Source organism: Mobula hypostoma, chromosome 24 (assembly GCF_963921235.1).
Source record: "Mobula hypostoma chromosome 24, sMobHyp1.1, whole genome shotgun sequence".
NCBI lineage: Eukaryota > Metazoa > Chordata > Chondrichthyes > Myliobatiformes > Myliobatidae > Mobula > Mobula hypostoma.
The window spans coordinates 30,488,064-30,511,163 of record NC_086120.1 but is presented as its reverse complement, the minus strand read 5'-3'; the positions used below and the strand labels follow the sequence as shown (position 1 = coordinate 30,511,163).

General features: G+C 42.1%; 1 protein-coding gene across 5 annotated transcripts in view; it reads right to left on the bottom strand.

Annotated features, from left to right (window-relative positions):
* The window catches only part of LOC134337532 (CUGBP Elav-like family member 4), a 588,910-nt gene that overhangs the window by 70,845 nt on the left and 494,965 nt on the right, over positions 1-23,100 (bottom strand). For 3 of the 5 annotated variants that reach the window (XM_063032625.1, XM_063032626.1, XM_063032628.1), the window contains 2 exons: positions 4,212-4,340; positions 3,155-3,234 (listed from right to left, as the gene is read on the bottom strand). In XM_063032625.1, coding sequence (XP_062888695.1) covers positions 3,155-3,234; positions 4,212-4,340 — 209 coding nt within the window. The remainder of the gene's footprint in view (positions 1-3,154; positions 3,235-4,211; positions 4,341-23,100) is intronic. The other 2 variants (XM_063032624.1, XM_063032627.1) reach the window with 1 other exon arrangement.

The following is a 23,100-nucleotide window of genomic DNA, read 5'->3' as shown; positions in this document are numbered from 1 at the left end:
TGTTTTATTTCACTTTATGTTTTTGTAATACTTGATGTATTTTTAATTAAATTTATTGTATTACATTTTCCATTATTTTTTTAAATGTTCTTAATTTCTTTTAATTGCCACAATTTCCAAAATTGATGTTATTTATAACCAGTGAAGCCTGCCTTTGATGACAGTGAGTTGTCCAAGGTCAAAGGTGCAGTCCTGGAGATGACAGGTCCTTGGGTTCTGCCATCTGGGGCCTGGTTGTTGCTTGTAGCCTGCTTTGCTTTATAATGGGAATGTAGGATGATGTCTCCAATACAGTGCTGTCTGCTGGGCTACCAAAGATTAATGCTGCCACGGGAGTCACACAGCAGTGGTGCAGAAGGTTGTCGTGGGGTAAATGTAAGAGTCTCAGTGCTTTATTTTTTTGGTGATCATAAATACAAATCAGCTGTTTCTCTTGACAGGCAATGATTAGAAGACAGAGAAATGCAGTCAAATCCTTCTGTTCATGGAAAATTGGATTCAGATCCCAGAGGAAATTAAAGGATTTGCAAGGAACTAATAGGGACTTCCTCAGTTTTTTCTTGCCCTTTTGCTGAGGTAATATCCGTTTCATTACCTCAAAGTATCATTTTTCCTCATAAAACAATAAAGTATTACAGCATAGGAAGAGGCTATTCAGACCATCATGTCCACATTAAATCAAGAAATCTACATCCAAACTACAGACATGAACACAATACTTGATCACAAGAGGAATCAAAGTAAACTTCCTTTCTGGTTTTGCACAAAAGCTGCAGACGTGAGTGGCTAATGACTGGGAATACGAAAGACCGATTTCCTAATTTGAGGAGGTTGAGGTGACAAAAATTTCTATCAACTAATGAAACTCCTCATGAAGGGTCTCAGCCTGAAACATCAACCGTTCATTCATTTCTATAGACGCTGCCTGACTGCTAATCTCCTCCTGCATTTTGTATATGAAACTACTGCACTGCCTTCCTTTGCAAGAGGACTTTCCGTTGGGAGGTGGATGTCTTGAGATTGCAAGTATTTGTTGCCCATCTCCAATCACCCTGAAACATTTATCCTTTCCGGACAATCGATTGTTTGGAATTTTTGTAGGTTTCCCCTGGGTGCTCCGGATTCCTCCCACATCCCAAAAATGTGCAGGCTGGTAAGCTATTTACCGATTGTAAATTGTGCTTAACGTGTGGGTGAGTTGGGGAGGGGGGTGAGTTAATGGGAATGTGGGAAGAACAAAATGGGAATAGTGTAGGATTTGTGTAATCGGGTGTCTGATGATTGGCTTGATGGGCCAAAGAGCTTGCTTCTTTCCTCTAAGATGTGACAAACTGATTTCTTTAACCAATGCAACCTATGCGATGAAGAGACTCCAACAGTGCTGTACTAGAGGAAATTTCAGGGCTTAGATCCAGCGGTGATATATTTCTAAGGCAGGCTGATGTACTGGCTGGGAGAGAGGTTGGAGGAGATGGCGGTCCCATTTCTTACTGCTCTTGTCCTTCTGGGATCAGAGTCTGTAAGGTTGAGAGGTGCTGTTGAAGAAGATTTTGCTAAAGACTGCAGTGTGGCCACGTGGAGGATGTGAAATGTCTTGCATTGAAACAAGACACTATTCTACTGCACAATATGGCGGGACTGCCTACCCATTGTTGACTTCACAGGTGTGAGCATTTTTTCCTCAGCCAGTGCTATCGGAGATTCTCATAAAGAGAGAGTGTCCTGACCTGAGAAGCGGCAGGCTGCCCTCTGTCTAAGGTACAAATCACCAACGCAATCTGACTGAGGTCTGGGGAGCACTAAAAGCAATGATCCAGGCCAGGTAGCTAGCAGCCAACTTAATTACTTAATGGGCTGCCTGCCGGTCTGTGTCTTGGTATCTTTAACAGCCAATTGCTTCCTAATACTTGAGCCATTAAGCTGAATGCACTTATTTCAAAATATTATTCACGGTTTTGTCGATTAATGCTCATGCCTCTGTGAATGAGGAATCTGCTGAAATGCGCACCGTGTGAATAATTACAAACAAAAGGAAAGGTTTATAATTGGTTTTTGCACAGCAAGGTTCCAGGTACAACTGTGATTAGACCGTGCAAAATGAGTTCATTACAGCTTTCAGATTATCAGTTTTCCACTCATTGTAGGCTTTATCATACCCCCAACCCCTGCCAATTATCAAGAGACATTAGTACCAGAGTCTGGAATATTTCTACTTTGGGTTCTGAACACCATTCGCGAGCTTTGCCTGTTCCCGGTTTTCTCTCTGTAAAGTGGTCCACGCTAACAATCAGCATCCAGGCTGCAAAATACTTTCCCGTACTGTGCTGCGCCCTAAACTTGCCATCACATCACAGTCACCAGCCAGAGTCTCTGTGTGGGAGGGTTCTTCAAGCACCTTATGAATTTATGAAAGCAAAGTAAAAGTCACTAAAAGAAAATTGCCTCCTCCCCTCGCCCATTTACTTTGCCTTTTAAAGTTTGTTTTTTTAATCCCCAACTTTTCCCAGTTCTGATGGTATGTCATGAACCTCAAATGGTATCTCTCTATCTCTCCCCACAGAAGCTGACCTACCTACTGTGCATTTCCAAGATTTTATGTTCATAAAGATCAAAGATTAGATTTACTTGTCGCATGTACAGTATGTATTGAAACATGGAAACATGCGGTGCAACGTGCCATTTGCATCAGTCACCTGATGTCTGAGAATATGCTGGAGGCAGGTGACACCATACTTCCAATGCCAGCACAGCATACCCAAAATTATTAACCCTTGGCAACCCGTATATATTTGGAATGTGAGAGGAAAGTGGAGCATTTAGAGGAAATCCATGTGGTCAGGGAGAATGTGCAACTCCTTACAGTCAGCAGTAAAACTGAACCCAGGTTGCTGATGCTGTAAAGCATTATGCTAGCTACTGCTCTACCAGGCTGCTCATATTTACTTTATTTTAAATCAAAATATGATTTTGTTTCTTGCCTGTAGAACATAACACTCTCTTGTTAATTTAAGGACATTTACTGTGATTTGCAGTTAGCAAGAACTGTGTCAGTCTTTTTTAATCTACCATCGGTCCATGTAATCCAGACACAGACTGCAGCAGTTCTCAGAAACACGGGGAGTTTACACTCTCTCCCTGACACGACAAAACTTACCGCCATTGTCTGACTGCCGTGTAGTGCGTTAATGGCTGCCTGGGCTTCAGTGTGTGTGGAGAACTTCACAAATGCGCAACCTACGCAGAAATGAAGAGGGGTGGGGAGCACAGAAAAGAGCATTAATTGTGCAGCAATAAACCCAATGGTCCACAAGAGCCTCTTCATGCTTTACTTCACCCTTCAGCACCTCCTGCACAAGCCTAACTTCTCTTTAAATATTCTTATTCTATTTGTCCCAGCTATCCCCTTTGGTAATTGGTCCCAGGACTTTATATTTTATACTTTATTGTCGCCAAACAATTGATACTAGAATGTACGATCACCACAGCGATATTTGATTCTGCGCTTCCCGCTCCCTGGATTACAAATATTAAATATTAAAAATATTAAAAGTTAGTAAATATTAAAAATTTAAATTATAAATCATAAATAGAAAATAGAAAAATGGAAAGTAAGGTAGTGCAAAAAGACTGAGAGGTAGGTCCAGATATTTGGAGGGTACGGCCCAGATCCGGGTCAGGATCCGTTCAGCAGTCTTATCACAGTCGGAAAGAAGCTGTTCCCAAATCTGGCTCTAGCAATACCTCAGAAAAGGCATTTATTCTGATATTCCCATTGGATCTAGTAGTGTCCATATTATATTAATGGTCCCAAAGGATCTTCTCACCCCATTGCAAGAAAGGACATTGTTTCACTTATTTAGCGATACAGCGCAGTAACAGGTCCTTCCAGCTCACACTGCCCAATTACGCCCTTGTGACCAATTAACTTGCTACCTGTACGCCTTTAGAATGTGGGAAGAAATGGAAGCACATCCCACGGGTCAAGGAGGGAACGTACAAACCCCCTACAGACAGTGACGGAAAATAAACTTGTGTCACTGGCACTGTGATAGTGTTACACCAACTGCTACATTAGCATACCACATCCACTTTTTTTCTAAACAAGCCGCTTCCAGATAAGACAGCCCTGGTCTGATCAAGCTCTTCTGACTTCTCAGCTCTGGTGTCATTTTAAACTGATGATTTCCCACACCCACAAAGAGTGGACTCACCTTTACTGTTCCCGTCTGGTCCTCGTAGAACTGTGCATTCCTCTATGACGCCAAAAGATTCAAAGAGCCTGTACACGTCATCTTCTGTTTGCTGCTTGTTTAACATGCCTACAAATAATTTTCTGTCTTCTGAAACAAAAAGACATATTGTTTAGTAAAGCACAGGGTTCACAACTGGGGTAAGGTTGTTGAAGTGCGTCTACGATTACTGTTTTGTTCAAGTTTTGCTCCGTAAACATTGACTGTCAGGAGGAAGGTGGTGTGAAGTGGGGTGGAAGTTGAATATTTCTCACCTCCAAATAACAAAAACACCTAGTGTTTTTATAATCTGGAAATGAGAAATATTCAAGACCTAGTTAGAGTAGAGTTCAACTCCACCTGTCTATTCAAACAAATGTCCATCCTCTGCAAGGCATAGTTTCCTGTTTCAGTGTTACATTTTCTGTCTGCTCCATTGATCATATAGTATAGTCTTAAAAAAGAAGTTGTCATAGAGTCATAGAAGAGTACAGCACAGAAACAGGCCTTTTGGCCCATCTAGTCCAAATACCTTAAAATTATCCCCCCTGGTATTAGCCATTTCCATCCTGGGAAAAAGTCTTGGCTATCCACTAGATCTATGCCTCTTATCATCTTATATATCTCTATCAAGTTATCTCTCACCTTCCTTCCCTCCAGACAGAAAAGCCCTGGCTTGCTCAACCTATCTTCTATTTTCTATTGAGCTTAGAAAAATAGAGGGCTACGGGTAACCCTAGGTAATTTCTAAAGTAAGCACATGTTCGGCACAGTATTGTGGGCCGAAGGGCCTGTATTGTGCTGTAGGTTTTCTATGTTTCTATCCTCATAGGGCACAAAACAGACTTGACCCTGAACTTAGCGCATGTAAGTCACATCTTGTCAGGGCTCAAGTTAGGTAGCGGGCTCTACATTTGCAAGAAATCCTCAGCAGTGCTTGTCCAACCCAGCTATTGTGAGGTTGGAGTAACTCCCTTTAATTAAACTTTTGCTCGTTTAGAAGGCAGGTCTGCAAAAATGCTTAAGGGAATTCCCAGTTGCCTGGAATTTATGATGTTCTGGTGCCAACCACTGAAGGCAGATGGAAAAGGAACGAAAGGTTTTGAGGGAAGCTTTAACTGCTCTGATCCTTTGAATTCAACCACATGCACTGTGTGGCCACTTTGTTAGCTACCTCTTGTACCTAATAAAGTGGCCACTGAGTGTATTTCCATGGTCCTCTGCTACTGTCCCATTATCTTCAAGGTTCGACATAGTGTGCATTCAGAGATGCTCTTCCGTACATCACTGCTGTAATACATGGTTATGTGAGTTACTGCCACCTTCCTGTCAACTTCAAGCCAGTCTGGCCATTCTCCTCTGACCTCTCTCATTAATAAGGTGTTTTCGCCCACAGAACAGTCGTTCGCTGGATGATTTCTGTTTCCTGCATCATTCTCTATAAATGCTAGAGGTTGTGCATGAAAATCCCAGGAGATCAGCAGCTTCTGAGATACGCAAACCACCCCGTCAAGCATCAACAATCATTCCAAGGTCAAAGTCACTTAGATCACATTTCTTCCCCATTCTGATGCTTGGTCTCAATGACAACTGAACCTCTTGACCACGTCTGCATGCTTTTATGCATTGAGCTGCTGCCACATGATTGGCTGATTAAATATTTGCAATAGCAAACAGGCGTACCTAATAAAGTGGCCACTGAGTGTATAATTCAGGAATTATTCTAATATGTACTGAATACATGAATTGTCTATCACGGAGAAAAGCTAGAAATGCCTACAAGACCATCACATTTTCATAGACCTATTGCTTGCTCATAGTATTTCAGGGAACACAGAAGTTAGACAGCTGGATGGTCAGTCAGATTTATTTGGATAGACAGCATAGTCTTTTTCATTTACTTTAACTTGTGATCTTGTGAACTGCTCAAAAGAGTGAATCATCAAAACAAAACACTGACAACAATAAACCTTTCTCTAATGACATCCCAATATATTCACAAATAATACGATGCGGCAAGTGTGACAATATGGTTTTTCATTCCCTTTCTGTCACGCTGCATCAAGCCAAGCCTGGGGCCACAAGAGTGTTCACATCATAGCTCTGGGAATCTTTCCGACTGCAGCTTCTGCGATCATCATTCACCAAGCAAACTAATAGCACTGTGCGTGTCAGTGGAAGGATCTGTGTCATTGGTGAAAGGAAAGAAGAAAAACATCACAGAGCCCAGTTACAATGAACTAAGGCTTCTCTGACATATAAAAAAAAATCCACGTTATTTCTGGCCTAATGTCACAGGGGCATTTCACTTAAATACAGAATCTTCACCCCAAAACAGATCACCCGGCTATTAATGAAGAAGACTGTCGGAATTTCACCCAAGAGGATGACAGGTGGCGCGGTCGTGTGGTGGTTAGCGTAATGCTAATACAGCACCAGCAACCCCGGGCTCACTCCCTGACATCTATAAGGAGTTTGTATGTTCTCCCCAGGACTACGGGGGTTTCCTCCGGGTGCTCTGGTTTCCTCCCACATTCCAAAGATGTACAGGTTAGTAGGTCAATTGGTCACATGGGTTTAATTGGGCCATGCGTGCTTGTTGGGCTAGAAGGGCCTGTTACTGTGCTGTATCTCCAGAAAAGTAATAAACTAAAAATATCAACTTTGAAACTCAGGTGGAACAACGTAAAATACGCTAAAGAAGAAGATTAGGGAGACATAACCAGGCAACATCAGCCTTACGTTGAGGAAACCTGAAAGATATTAGGAAGGCAGTAACCCAAGTGGGACTGGTGATATAGAGGATGGAAATATCAAGAGCTCTCATGACCTCATCACATCGATTAGGATTGTCCTGACATGTAACAACTGGGAGTATATTGCAGGCTATTGAGGAAATGTAAAGAATTTGCCTGAGATAATTAATAAGTGTGGCAAATAGTGGAGCTAAATAGACTGGTGCTGGCAACTAATTTGGTGATGAGTAATCCCAAGTTAAAGACAGTGGAACCTGATTTAAATGTCATGCATAGAATTGACATTGGATATGAGACTGCGTGATTTTAAAGACAAGTGACACTGGACTTTGTGGGAAGACTGGCTATGAAGAAAATTTATAAATTTATCCTTCTAATTCCATCTGTAAATCTGAGACTCACAGCATGCGCATGTTAAGTCCAGTTCAAACTTCTTTTGGAATAGTTCATTGCACTTGCCATGGCTGACCGCAGGCAGCAAGATTCAGACATTATGTGGCATGGTGCTGGACTTGTTGATAAGGCTACTATGAAGTCCCTTTGAATTGTATACCAGCGAAAAGGCACTATGTAACTTACATTTATTCATATTGCTCTGTGAAACACAGCAAAGTACTCCATAGGACTTCAATCAAACAAAAAATAGAATTGAGAGAAAGGAGTGAAATAGGCTTTGAGTACCGACTTGGAGGAAAAGACAAAGGCAGTGCGCTCTACGGACAGAACTCCAACCATTGTGATTTTAACAGAAGAGGAATAATTATTGAGTCTGGTTGTTAACTCTTCATTGACTGGATGAGAAGTCATTGACTTGAAATGCCAACTGCGATTTTCTCTCCTCATTTCTTGACCTACTGAATGTTTACAGCTTTCTCTGTTAGGCTGTCTTTGGTGGAAACTCTCCAATTAAGCAGCAAAGAGATGATTGGGTAATTTCCCTCTCCATCTAACTTTAGACCCTGCACTGACTGCAATCAATTCTATTCGGGGAGTTTATGAATAATAATTCTCCACTCCCTGCATTTCTCTGGAGAAATTACAGTGCTTTTACTCAAAGAAGTTCCTATAATTTGTTTTCTTTGCTCTTTGTTAAGTATGTTTGTGGAAAATGTTAAAACCTCCAAGATGTCACTCAGGTTAATTTCAAATTATCTGGTAGAATTTACGAAAACCCTAATTATAAGAGATAAAATACTGGAGAAACTCACTGAACTAAAGGCAGGCAAGTCACCAGGATGCAATAGACCACACATTTGGATCGTAAAGAAAGTAGATGCAAAGGTATTGGACAAAAATTTTCATAACTTATTAAACACTGGAAGGGTATCAGAAGACAGGAAAATAACCAATGTGATTCCATTGTTCAAGAGTAAAGGCAGAAAGTAGGAAGCCACATGCCCATTAGTTTAACAGCTATTATTGGCAAGGTGCTACACTCAATAATCAAAGACGAATTAACAAATAATTTAGAAAACCTGATACATAATTAAACATAGCCAATAAAGTCTTATGGAAGATAAATCATGCTTGACAAATTTGCTTAACTTCTTTAAATATGTAACAGGGAGAGCTGACAGAGGGGAACCTGTATGTGTAATGTATTTGACTTTCCAAAAGGCATTGACCATTAACTCAAATAACCATGCGTTACAACAGTGGTGTGCAGAAGAGCATCTCTGAATGTACAGCATGTCAAACCTTGAAGATAATGGGCTACGGCAGCAGAAGACCAGGAAGAACCTAACAAAGTGGCCACTGAATATAGATAAGCCATTTCATTCTGGGGCAAAGCCCACTGAAGGTTACTGAGCTTGTGAAGCCCCAAGCCAGAGAACAAGTCGTCCCTCCAGGGCTCACCAAATATTAGAAGTCTGGAACTCACTGACTAATAGTGTGGTGGAACCAGAAATTTCCTCTGCACTTAGAAGATAATTTGAAGAGTGCTTGAAGAGCCATTACTTGCAGGCAATGAGCAAAGTGTATTCCCTTTTGACTATATAAAAAAATAGTCTTGTTGTAGTCAACTATCTGCACATCAAAGGAATATGAAGATGCAAAAAGATGAGAAAAAGTTGGAGAGCCATCTTGATAAAGGTTATTTTTTCAAGGGTTTTACAAAATGGACATGGAGATGTGTTTCATTTGCATGGGAGTCCACAACAAGGGGTCATAATTTAGGATATAAACCCAGAGATGGTTAGAATATAGAACTTACTGCCACTTGGACACCCAGCAGGTCAGGCAGCATCTGTGGTGAGAAAAACAGAATTAACGCTTCATATTGATGCTCTGATAAAAGGTCATTGACCTGAAACTTCAACTCTGTTTCTGTCTCCACTGATGCTACCCGACCTACTGAGTGTTTCCAGCAGTTTCAAATTTTATTTCAGACTTCTGGCATCTGCAACTGTTTGATTTTATTTCACACATTGGGCCAAGCTGCTTTCCCACAACGTGTTGGAATGATATTGATACAAAGGAGGAGCAGCCAGTGTCCAACTGTATCATGGTGTGACGGAGATCCAGGGCTCAATGATAGTTTCCCTGCCTCCACCACAAGTTCTCATTGCATAATATGTCTGGTCCCACTTCTACAACATCTAGTTCAGGGCATGGCCACTGATCTGACTGGGGTTTTAGGCCAGTGATGGGCTCCTTTGCTGTACTTACTGAGATGGGTGCGTGTTTGTTTCTTGGGGAGAGCACTGTTGGTGATGAACGGATGGGGGGGGTAGGTGGAGGGAGGGAGATTTCATGCTGACAGGAGAGGAGATTGTCTGGATGATTGGCCATGCTGGGGTTGAGACTGGGGAAATAGCCAGTCACAATGAGAGGGAGGATGTCGAGGAAGCTGGCATTAACGCTGAACTGGCAGGAAGATGAGAGATGGAAGCTGAAGGGAGTGGAGCTATCAATAGCACTGTGATGGGGAGCTGGAGGGTGGAGATGGGAGGTGGTGTTGTGTGAGGTTGGACTGCTAGATTGGAGGATTTGGAGATGGCCTGACAGTTTAGATGAGTCTTTCACTTACTGGGTGGCTTCCAGGGAAGTTCTGACATTTTAAGACAAGGTTATATAGGGTGACGAACACAAAATGCTGAAGGAACTCAGCAGGTGAGCAGAATCCATAGAGAGGAATAATCAGACAAAGTTTCAAGCTGGGACCCTTCATCAGGACTGGCGAATTCCTGATTAAGAGTCTTGGCCTGAAACGTCAACTGTGTATTCCTCTCCAAAGATGCTACTTTACCTGCTAAGTTCCTCCAGAATTTTATATGTGCTACTTTGAATTTCCAGCATCTGCAGAACCTCTTGTGGTTCGGCTATATAGGGACTGCTCAGCTACATATTTCCCAGGATGAAGTGATCCAAGTTTCCCCACAAAGCCCAAGCGGTGCGTTCAAGGAGTGGAGTCGTCACATGCATTCCCAATGCAGAGTTATAACAGAATCATGAAGATGACTCACAATAAGAAGTGTTTGTCAACTTGAAACATAAAGACGGCTTACTTCAGCTTAAACTGATGTTCAAGTGCATCATAGATCAATGTTCAAAGTAACTTTAATGTCAAAGAACCTCCACTCAGTGGCCACATTATTAGGTACCTCCAGTACCTACTGGATGGATGTTTGTGATCTTCTGCTGCTGTACCCATCCACTTCAAAGTTCAACACGTTATGTATTCAGATATGCTCTTCAGCACACACTGTTATAACAGGTGGTTATTTGAGTTTTTTGTTGCTTTTCAGCTTGAACTAGTCTGGCCAATCTCCTCTGACTTCTCTCATTCATAAGACTTTTTCACCCAGATAAGTACCACTCACTGGAAGTGTTTTTGTTTCTCACACCATTCTTTGTAAACTCTAAAGACCGTTGTGCACAAAACTCCCAAGAGATCAGGAATTTCTGAGATATTCAAATCACCCCATCTGGCACCAACAATCATTCCAGTCAAACTCATTTGGATCACATTTTTTCCACATTCTGATGTTTGGACTGAACCTCATGCTACCTTGAATTGCTACTACATGATTGGCTGATTGGATATTTGCATTAATGGGCAGGTGTACACGTGTACCTAATAAAGTGGCCACAATGTACATGTCGCCATATACTACCTTACAATTCATTTTCTTGCATGTCTTCACAGTAGAACAAAGAAATATACTCGAATCAATGTAAAACTATATACAAACAACCAATGTGCAAAATAAGACAAATAGTGCAAATACAAACAAAATCAAATGATAATAATAAATAAACAAATGACGCTGAGTATATGAGTTGTAGTGCCCTTGAAAGCAAGTCTGTAGTTTGTAGAACCAGTTCAGCGTTGAGGTGAGTGAAGTTTTCCACACTAGTTCAGGGTCCTGATGGTAGAAGTATAATAACGGTTCCTGTACTGGTGTGGGACATAATACTCATGTATTTCCTTCCAAATGGCAGTGGCACAAAGAGAGTATAGCCTGGATGGTGGGGATTGTTGATGATGGATGGTGCTTTCTTGTGGCAGTGCTCCCTGTAGATAGGCTCCACGGTGGAGAGGGCTTTTTCTGTGATGGACTGAGCTGTATCCACCAAAATGTTCAGGGAATACATGGCGATATTTGTGGATGGTTCACAGCATTACTAATACTTAACACTGAGAGAAATAGCACCAGGCAGCTCACGTAGTGGCAGTTGATTTTTTAAATGCTCTTAAACGAAGAAAGAAGGGCTTGTCTGAAAAACAACATCTTCATCAATGTTGAAGCGCAGCATCAGCCTAACTACGTGTTTGTTTCTCAGAAGCATAACACAAAACCATAGCCTCCTGGAACAGAACTAGGGCTGCTTCCCATTGAGCCATAATACTGCTCAAGCTAATACCATGCCTCTGAATAGAATTCATTGCTGTCCTCTGTCTCTCCCTAACTGAGCTGGTTAGGGATGCTTGAAATGGCTAGTCCAAGACTAGTTTGTGACAATAGTTGTAGCACTAATTCTGACTGGCTGAAGCTGTTACTGCAGTGAAATATCCATAGCTCAGAAATTTAGAAAACCAACTCTCTGTGCATGTGGCAGGGATATACTGTAAGCTATGTCCAACTGAATAAAGACGATAGGAATTTGGTGAGTGAAGTAAACATGACACACAACTTCCCACCCAGGACTGCTCAAGTCCTTTAACGTCTTGTCAACCATCATAGCAGTGGCTGCTTAACAGCTCACAGGAATACACTGAGGCTTTGCTGAAAATAAATGTTACTAAGAGCTTCTTGAAGGTGCTAAAAAGTAAAAAAAAAAAAATTGCTTATTGTTTGTGACAGCATCCAAGTGGAAGTGTCACAATGCACGTCAGCAATGCCGGGTACTGTCGCACAAGATAATCAAGTATTTATGTATCAGCAACAGGAGCTAAGCTTGGAAACCATAGGTCACCCTACAGAATTAGACTTGGGTGGTTTTATGAACGTTTAGCAAGACAAAGCTCATCATTGTCAAAGGGGGAAGAGGAGCAGAAGGTTTTATTCTACCAAAGAGCATCGCTTTTCAATTGGCTTTTGATCTTGTCATGCTTGCTTAAAAATAATATTGTTCTGTCTGTTCAGTTCTTTTTTTCTTTCATCTGAAGGCCTAAGTTTCTACCTTCCTATTTCAAGAAGACTTTATTGTTTTGATTACGTGGTTCTCTCCACATCTGTTTTTCTGTAATCCCACCCACTGCGCTCATCCAATTATTCCCGAATGAAATTCCTACCATTAGCAACCCTGCCATCAATTACAAAGGCCATGTACTTTGGAATTCCCTAAACTCTTTTTCTAATTAGATGCTCTTTAATCCCAAAGGTATGTTTTGACCCAAAACATTGATGATCTCTTTGACTCTACAGATGCTGCTTGATGTTCTGAGCTTTTGCTTCAGATTCCAGCATCTAAGTTTCCTGTGTCTCCTTCAAACCACCCTCTACATCAGAAGCTTTGGTCAGCTGCTTAAATGCATCTTTGAATGGTCCAGGGTAATTTTCATTTGGTTACACTATTGTCAAAATGGTTGTTGTGATGTGTCTAGCGTGGTAGTGTAGTGGGTTGTGCTTGTCACTCTCACTTTCAGCATCCACTGCTGGCTAGCAGTCTTGCGAAAAGGACAGCTGGATGTCTCCCTGCCAGTACACAGCCTCTCCGACAGCAAGCCCCATGAAGCGCCTCCTCGCTGGCGACACACGGAAACTGAACTCAGGCTGAACGACAGAGGACGGGGAGGAGGTTTGGCCCCTGCACATGTAGCACGCAGGCCCGCCGGTGTGTGGACATGCCCTGGTGCTCGTGGACCCAAGTTTCCAATTATGGATAAATAACCCCACTGTTTTGTGGGCAGCCTCAGGAGAGACGAAGGTTACGGGACAATAAATCTGGAGTGGACCCCCTAAGGCGGCTGGATGTCAGTGAACATCCTTCTGACAGCTCCTGCAGCCAAACTAGTGCCAAACATATTGCTTTATAAGCTTTCCTTTGGATTACACTGATGAGGCCGAGAAGGAGATCTTGACAGCTTGGCAACTCTGGAGCTCTGTACCTTCCACCCAGGCTTGTGATGATGATCATCATTACCCATTGTCCTTTGAGACAGATGGATGCCAACCAACACTATTGTAAAAGCTGTGGGGAAACTTTGTTACATTAAATGAATGCAAATAAGTGCAAGCCATCATTATTGCTAGAGCAACTTGAGGTTGTGGGACTCACTGTAACACAGGGTGTATTTTTTATAGGGTCTAGTTTTGCCTCTCCACCAGAATCCACAATAGACAAAGAGTTGTACCGCACAGAAATAGACCATTTGGCCAAACGTGTCTATGCCGAACTTTAGACCATCTACACCAAAACCATTTGATCCAATTAAGTCCTTTGCCTTGCCAGTCAAGTGCCTTTCTTAATGTCTCTTAAATGTAGATCTATATCTGACCCCACTACCTTCTTTGGCAGCAGGAAACTGATTTCAACAACTCAGTGTGTTAAAAACCTCCCCCTTATCCCTTTTAAAACTCCTTAAATTTGTGTCCTTTTGTTTTTGCTAACCAAATCGCAGAAAATAATCTTATTTACCTTATTTATCTCATACACATCTATTAGGTCACCCCTCAGCCTCCTACACTCCAGGAAAACAAGCCCATCATATCCAATCTTTCCCCATAACTAAAACCCACCAGTCCAGGCAACATCCTGGTGAATCTCCTCTGCACTCTTTCCAGTGCAGCCACCTATTTCCTACTGTGTAGAGACTAAAATTGCTCATAATACTCCAAATGCCATCTAACCCGTCTTTTGTAAAGTTGCACAACACATACCACCTTTAAGATTGTATGCTCCATCATGTGAAGCATACCATCTGCCTGCACCACTGTATTGCCCTGTGTTGCTATTTTCAAGGAACTCTGCACTTGAATCCTTAGATCTCCCTGTTCATCAATATGCTATTGTCCTACCATTCTCTTAATATGTCCTACCTCTATTTGACTTCTCAAAATGAATCACCTCACGCATGTTGAGATTAAATACCATTATCCAATGCCTTACCTAACTTTATTCTACAGTAGCCTGAGACAACTTTCCTTACTATCCCCAACTCCAGTTTGGAGTGGCATGGTAGCATTCTGGTTAGTACAACACTATTACAGTGCTAGTGACCTGGAATCAATTCCCACCACTGTCAATAAGTTTATACGTTTTCCCTATAACTACATGGGTTTCCTCCAGATGGTCCAGTTTCCTCCCATATTTCAAAGAATGGGTTAATAGGTTAATTGGTCACATGGGTGTAATTGGGTGGCACGGGATCATGGGCCAGTAAAGCCTGTTACTGTGCTGTATCTCTAAGTAATTAAATAAACAAAATGAAATAATTTTCATATCATCCAGCAAATTACCAAACATTCCTCCTACACTCACGTCCAAGATATTAATGTATATCACAAATGACCAGGGTTCCAGCACTGGTTCACCACTAGTCAGAGATTTCCAGTACAAATGAACAGGATAGCCAACGTATAGAGTTGGCATCTCTGGTCAGATATATTTCTGAAGGTTAAATCATAGAAATCATTCTAATTTATGGTATAGGACGAGGCTGTTCAGCTATTGAACCCTCCTGGTTCATTTCCTTGAGGGGTTTGTTCCTCAAGCACTCACAAGGTGCTTTTTCAGTGAATTAGTGCATTTGCCTCCACTGTCCTTTCATGTAGAGATTTCCAGATCCTTACCAGTCTCTGGGGAACCTTTCTTTCCTCATCTCCCTTCTGATCCTACTGCAGTGTACCTTAAATCAATATCCCCTTGATACTGGCCTCTCCATGAAGGGAAACTGCCTAGGTTCTCATATCTGTAAAATCTTCAATTAATTCTCTCCAAAGCCTCCTTTTCCCAAATTAACCAACTCAGCCCTGATCAGGCTCATTTGATCTCAGGCCAAGCTCCACATACTTCACACCTTTGATTGCTCTAATAAAGTTATACAAGACCTTCATACACTTTGACTACAAGCTGACACCATTGGACGCATAACAAGTAATACTAATACCAACCACAACCTTCCAGCAAACCAAGTGGAAGGAGAACAAATTTCATTACTTGATTGGGTGATTCTATTTAGTAAACAACTTCTTCTCCAATATTTCAATAATTAGCAGATACAAAAGTTTAAATAAAACGTGTAAAAAAAAAACAAATTTGAAAGGACCTTTTTTTTCTCTGCTGGAATCCTAGGAAACACCAGGAATATCCTGGATATTGAACACCAACCTCATGCAAGCTGCAGCAGGGAGTAAGTAACTCACAGACAAGACCTTAGCTGAATGGGCCAGCCTGTCTGAGAAGTCCAGACAATTGCTAGCAGCAGGGATTTATTTACAAGCCACTCCCTAACCTCCAGACCATAAGGCAGACAGGACAGTAAGATCAGCTGCAGGAAAGGTAGCCAGTTTCTCAGCAAGTGACCAGAGTCTTTACGTGTGGGGGAAGGTGGGGTGGGAGGGAGCATTGGAATTGAGTTGGGGAGAGATCTCCGTCAGGTCAAATTAGGAGAAGTCTGCATGGAGGGAAGATAACGATTCTTGGATCAACATACAAAATGCTGGAGGAACTCAGCATGTCAGGCAGTATCTATGGAGGGAATAAATAGTCGATGTTTTGGGCCAAGACCCAAACTAAAAGGGTAGGAGAAGCTTAGTCATTCTGTATATTTGACAGAGATTAATATTTAGAAATTAAGGGAATTGAGGCTCATGTGGTTGGTCTGGGAAGGTGTCATTGGTGTGGAAAGGTCATTCATTTTCTTATTCAATGACAGAGCAGCTACAGGGACCAAATGGCCAGCTCTCACTTCAATTCCTTATGTTCTTATGTTCGTGGAGCTGAAGGAGCTTTTCTCCTTGTTCCCTTCAAAACCATCAAGAAACATTGAATGAAACGCAGAGGCAGATATTCATACTTTGTTGCATGTGCTGAATGGGCATCAAATTCCATCTCCTGGAATTCATTTATTGGCTTCATTGAGACCAGATTTCAGTAGTGGAGTGCAATGTGCAGGCATTATCATCACCTTGTTCCTTAGATACCAACAGCAAAGAACAAATTTCTGTTTCAAAATAACTTGCATGGCTTCTCCTGACTCATTGGACCCCACCCCAATATAGTGTGGACTGGCAGGGCAAAGGCAACGTTTACAATTGGGCTCAGAGGTTATCATGAGGGCCCTAGAACAGGTAGTTAACACTGCCCAATGCCTACCCACCATCAAGGATATATACACACAAAGGTGATGGCAAAAAGCCAGCAATATCATGAAGGATCCCACACACCCTGCTTACAGACTGTTTGTCCCACTCCCACTGGGGAGGAGGCTAGTGGTCCACACCAGGACCACTAGACTGAGGCTATGTCCATACTAGACCGGATAATTTTGAAAATTCCGGTTTCACGTAAAAATGATAGGCGTCCACACCAGGCCTTTTTGAAAGTACCTCCGTCCACATTAAAACGGGTATTTGGGCGAACCTCCTCCTACTGGGCATGTGCAGGACATATCTACAGAAAAGAAGCGAAGGGGAAACAGTATACTTGGTGTGCGTTTGTCCAGTTACAGACTAGAAAAAGTTAAAAGGAAATTGCCAAAAGACGGACAGCTGTTGGCTCTCGCACAGGAGGACTTAAAACTGAAAAAACAAATACTGGAGTGTACGGAGGCAACCGACAGGGAGTTCACGGACAGTATGACCCAGCTGACGACGAACATTGAAAAGCTAACTAACTCTGTTGCAGAGGGATTTGCAATGATGAGGAGTATGATGTCTCCCCCCCAGTACCCAGTACTTTTCACCACCACAATACCAGCCTCACAGCCACTACAATAGCTACACGTACGGACACACAGACCCCCGGGTGGCCCCACCAACATCTTCCCCACTCCCACAGAGGGGTCACCCTGGAAACATTTCCTACAGCCATAGTCTCTTCACCAATGAAAGGGACGACAGGTTTTTAAAACCTCCGGTTACCCCGTACACACTACAACACCCAACCGGCATTTTCAGACTTCAACACTCTGGAGAGCGTTTTAGAAAAGCTGTTTTTGAGGGAGTAAAATGCCGTTTCAGTGTGGACAGAAGGTCAAAACGAGGAGAAAAAGCTTCAGTTATGGATTTATCTGGTCTAGTGTGTACGTAACCTCAAAAATCAGTCACTTCCCCCAAGCCGTCAGACTGATCAACACCTCCACTTATTAAACTAACACCACCCTACCCTCACCACTAAATACACATCACCTAGCGTCATTTTATGTACATACAATCAGTCTATCCATATAACAGTTTCTAATATATTGTGTTTTATAGGATTGCTTTTATTTGTTTTTGCTTTTTTATTGTTTTCTTTATGCTTATTATGTTTTTCTGCTGCATTGGATCTAGAGTAACAATCATTTTAAGACCATGAGACCATAAGATATAGGAGCAAAAATAGACCATTCAGCCCATCGAGTCTGCACTGCCATTCAATCATGGGCTGATCCAATTCTTCTAGTCATCCCCACTCCCCTGCTTTCTCCCCATACCCTTTGATGCCCTGGCTAATCAAGAGCCTATCTATCTCTGCCTTAAATACACCCAGTGATTTGGCCTCCACAGCTGCTCGTGGCAACAAATTCCACGGATTTACCACCCTCTGACCGAGTAAAAGTTTGTTCTTTTTACACACATGTACTGAAGAATGACAATAAAACTCTTGAATCTAAAGCCCAATCTGTGCAATGATAGAAATGTCACGTAGCTTTCATGGCTCCTACGTGGAAGGCAGATTGGTCTGGAGGGACAGGTAGAAGACTCCTTCCACCTTCCTTCCCTTATCTGCTCACCACTGCTGGTTAATGATTCCACCTCTCCCTCCCCCCTCTCCCCCACCCCAGTCAGCATATTAGTCCGAGGCAGTGGTAAACATGCTTCAGATGAAAAAATAATGCGACAAATATTTTTGGTATCCCGATCAGGATTACGGCTGTCAGTCTGAAGAGACCATGAAGAATGATGGAAAGGGCAGGCATGAGGACAAAAGGAAATAAAGGCAGCTGAGGATAAATATCGATATAAAACAAGGTCAGTATTCACTCAGTCCTTTCTCATATCTCAGAATGATTGTAAACACTTCACATTCAATAACCTGATGATTATTGTTCGCTGGATCATCTGGGGAGCTGGGTGTGAGGCATGCTAGGCAGTCAAGAGTTAATGGCTGAATTTCAAAATCCTGAAGCAACGAGCTTTCTAAGATTATAGAATGCCTTTGAAGCGTACAGAGAGAAAACAGGCTTATCTTCTGGTTTTAGTGCCTGGGTGTTATGTACAAGAACTACTTGTGCAAGGAAATAAGTGGCGATAATGACATCAAGCATGAATGAAGAAGGTGGAACGTTGGTGGCTGAGTTAATACACATGGCTGGAAGGATCTAATAACTCTAGCAGAGAAAGATAATGTTTAATGAAGGCAAATGATCAGGGGACAGTTAAATCAGGAAGACCTTGCTGAAAGCAGGAGCTTTGAAGAACATAATTGCAACACAGTGGTGTTGCGGTAAGCGTGATGCTATTACAGCTCGGGACGTTTCCGAGTTCAATTCTGGTGCTGCTCGGCATGGAGTCTCTCTGTGTCCGCCCCATGGAACACGTGAATTTTCCTCTGGTGCTTCTGTTTCCTCCCCCAGTCCCAAGATGTACTGGCTGAGTAAACTGGCCATTGTAAATTGTCCTGTGATTAGGTTAGGGTTAATCGAGTTTGTCAGAGGCTGCGTGGCATGGCTGAAAGGGCCAGAAGGCTTTGCGTTGTATCGCTAAATAAAATAAAATTAAATTAAATTAATATATATGGCCCAGAAATAGCAAAGGCCATTCATAATAAATCTGGCCTGTTATCCAATATCAAAAGTGTTCTCTTTTTCAATTCTTCCATGTGTTTTTGTAAAGAACTTTTAAGCTTGAAGGTCAAAACTATGCCTGGCAAGTTGAGGGGGTCGCCACCCCGAGGTCAGTGAAGTCCGGAGGAAAAGCCAAAGGTCAAAGTCCAGAGCTCAGCAAGTCCAGAGGTGGAAGCCCAAAGGTTGAAAACTAAAGACAGCAAGTCCGGAGGCAGAGGCCCGAAGATCGAGTCTGTGAGTCTGGCCAGGGACAGGAGGTTGAAGGCCTGATGTCTGGAAGTCTGAGAGTCCAGGGCCAAGGACTAGAGGCCCGGAGGCAGGAGAATTTGGGAGAACACACTCAGTCCTTATCGAGGATCAGAAGTGCAAAGGGTGAGCAGCTTCAAGTTCCTGAGTGTCAATGTCTTAGAAGGTCTATTCTGGGCCCAACATATTTATGCAATTATGAAGAAGGCATGCCAGAGGCTTCATTAGGGTATTGAGGCGATTTAGCAGGTCGCCAAGGATTAGCAAATTTCCACAGATGTACCGTGGAGAGCTTTCTGACTGGTTGCATCACTGTCTGATACAGAGGCGTCAGTGAACAGGATCAGAAAAAGCAGCAGAGAGCTGTAGGCTCACCACCAGCCTCCGTGTCATTGATGACATCATCAAAAGGCGATGCGTCAAGGAGGCAGCATCCATCATAAAGGATCCTCACCATCCACAAGACCCCTCTCTCATCCCTACCATCAGCCAGGAGGTACAGCTAACATATTAGGAACTGTTTCATCTCCTCCACCATCAAATTTCTGAACAGTCCATGTACCCATGAACACTACATCACTATTTTGCTCCCCTTTTACACTATTAATCTCTCGATATGTTCCTATTGTAATATATAGTAATTAATTGTATTGTACTGTACAATACAGCACAGTAATAGCACTGCACTGTTGCTGCAAAACAGCAGATGACATGAGATGGAGTACATCATTCTAACCGGCTGCATCACCATCCAGTACTGAGGCAGGGTGGTGCTACTGCAAAATATTGAAATTAGCTGTAGAAACTTGTAAAATTAATCAGCTCCATCATGGGCATTAGCCGCCGTAGTATCCAGGACATTTTCTAGAAGCAATGCCTCAAAAAGGCGGCATTCATCATTAAGGACCCAGGTCATGCCTTGTTCTCACTGTTACCATCAGGAAGTAGGCACAGAAGCCCGAAGCCACACACTCAATGATTCAGGAACAGCTTCTTCCCCTCTGCCATCTGATTTCTGAATAGATATTAAACCCATGAACACAACATCACTACTTTTTAATTTCTATTTGTGCACCACTTAATTAACTATTTTATACATATATTCTTACTGCAATTCATGTTTTTTCACTATTATTATGTAATACACTATACTGCTGCTGCAAAGACAACAAATTTCATGACATGTACCAGTAATATTAAACCTGATTCTGATTCTGACACAGATTTATGATTATAAGCCTGATTCTAATTCTGGTTCTGAAGTTCTGTCACTACATCAGCAGCCAACCTCAATAATATCATTATGAATGAAGTTCTGCAGCCCTTTGATGGAAGGGGTGCATTCTATATCTCTGATTCCCAGCTGTGAGGAGTGTGTTGCCCTCTCCTGTCACCCATACATTACCTAGAGGAAAATCTGTCCTTAAATTTTTTGCTGTATGAACCATTGCTTTAAGTTCTCGTGGTATGGTGGGAGATTACCCAGAAAGATAACTATATAACAATTACAGCACGGAAACTGGCTATCTTGGCCCTTCTAGTCCGTGTCGAACTCTTACTCTTACCTATTCCCACCGACCTGCACTCAGCTCATAACCCTCCATTCCTTTCCTGTCCATATAGCTATCCAATTTAACTTTAAACAACAACATCGAACCTGCCTCAGCCACTTCTGCTGGAAGCTCATTCCACACAGCCACCACTCTCTGAGTAAAGATGTTCCCCCTCATGTTACCCCTAAACTTTTGCCCTTTAACTCTCAGCTCATGTCCTCTTGTTTGAATCTCCCCCACTCTCAATGGAAAAAGCCTATCCATGTCAACTCTCTCTATCCCTCTCATAATTTTAAATACCTCTATCAAGTCCCCCATCAACCTTCTACGCTGCAAAGAATAAAGACCTAACTTGTTCAACCTTTCTCTGTAACTTAGGAGATGAAACCCAGGCAACATTTTAGTAAATTTCCTCTGTACTCTCTCAATTTTATTGACATCTTTCCTATAATTCGGTGACCAGAACTGTACACAATACTCCAAATTTGGCCTCACCAATGCCTTATACAATTTCAACATTACATCCCAACTCCTATACTCAATGCTCTGATTAATAAAGATCTTGCTTTAAAGTAATGCATATTGTCTCCATATCCATATTCTCAAACGTTAGATGAACAACTCGTTATGCAACACACACAAAATGCTGGAGAAACAAAGCAGGTCAGGCAGCATCTGTGGAGATGAATAAACAGGTAATGTTCTGGAATGAGGTGCTCCCTCAGGACTAGAAAGGAAGGGGAAGGAAGGGGAAGGAAGGGGAGGGAGGGAAAATGAGGAAAGCTAGAAAGTGACAGATGATGCCAGATAGGATGGAAAGGTAAAGGGCTGGAGAGGATAGAATCTGATAGGAGAGAAGAGTGGATTATAGGAGAAGGGGGAAGAAGGAGGCGATAGGCAGGTGAGAAGGGGTAAGAGGCCAGATTATGGAATAGAAGAAAAGGGAAAGGGAAGAGATTTTTTTTACAATAAGGAGAAATAAATGTTTATGGAATCAGGTTGGAGGCTACCAAGACGGAACCTAAGGTGTTGCTCCTCCACCCTGATAGTGGCCTCACCATGCCACAAGAGGTGGCCATGAACCGACATGTTAGAACATGAGTAGGAATAGGAAATAAAATGATTGGCCACCGAGAAATTCCGCTTTTAGTGGATGGAGCAGAGGCGCTTGACAAAGTAGTACCCCAAATTAGGACAGACTCACCAATGTAGAGAAGGCTGTTTCAGGAGCATCCAATACAACAGATGACATCAACAGATTCATTTTTAACCTCTCACCGCCATCAACCAATATTCCTTTCTCATTGTCCTACAACTCAAGTACTCAAGTTGGCTGATGAAACAGGCAGCTAACTTTACTTGATACATGCTCAATTCTGTGACACAAATGATCTATTTTACTGTATGTTTTGATGTACATGTGACAAATAAAGCTAATCTTTAATTTAAAACTTAACTTGACAGTCAGTAGTAAAAACCAATCGAAAGCAGCATTAGAGTGGAAGGCAACGCTGTGTGCAGGAATATCAAACGGAGCAAATTCTGGCGGCTAGACACAGGTATCCTCAAAGCTATGGAAGATCTATGTACAAACCAAGCACACACACACATGCATAAACTCACATTAGACATAAGAAAGCATACTAGAAATACACAGTATTTCAGACAGTACATGTGGAGAGAGAAACAGTTAATATTTCATGTATCTTTCATCAACAGGCATCCCTCTAATGTTATGTCTCTTTTTTCTTTTTTTATTTTTACACATGTCTGAGCTGATATGTTCTTGTTGATTTTATTGTTTTTTGAAAATTTTGAAAATAAAGTATTTAAAAAATCTTTCATCAAAAAGATTAGATGACCTTGGCATATGCAGA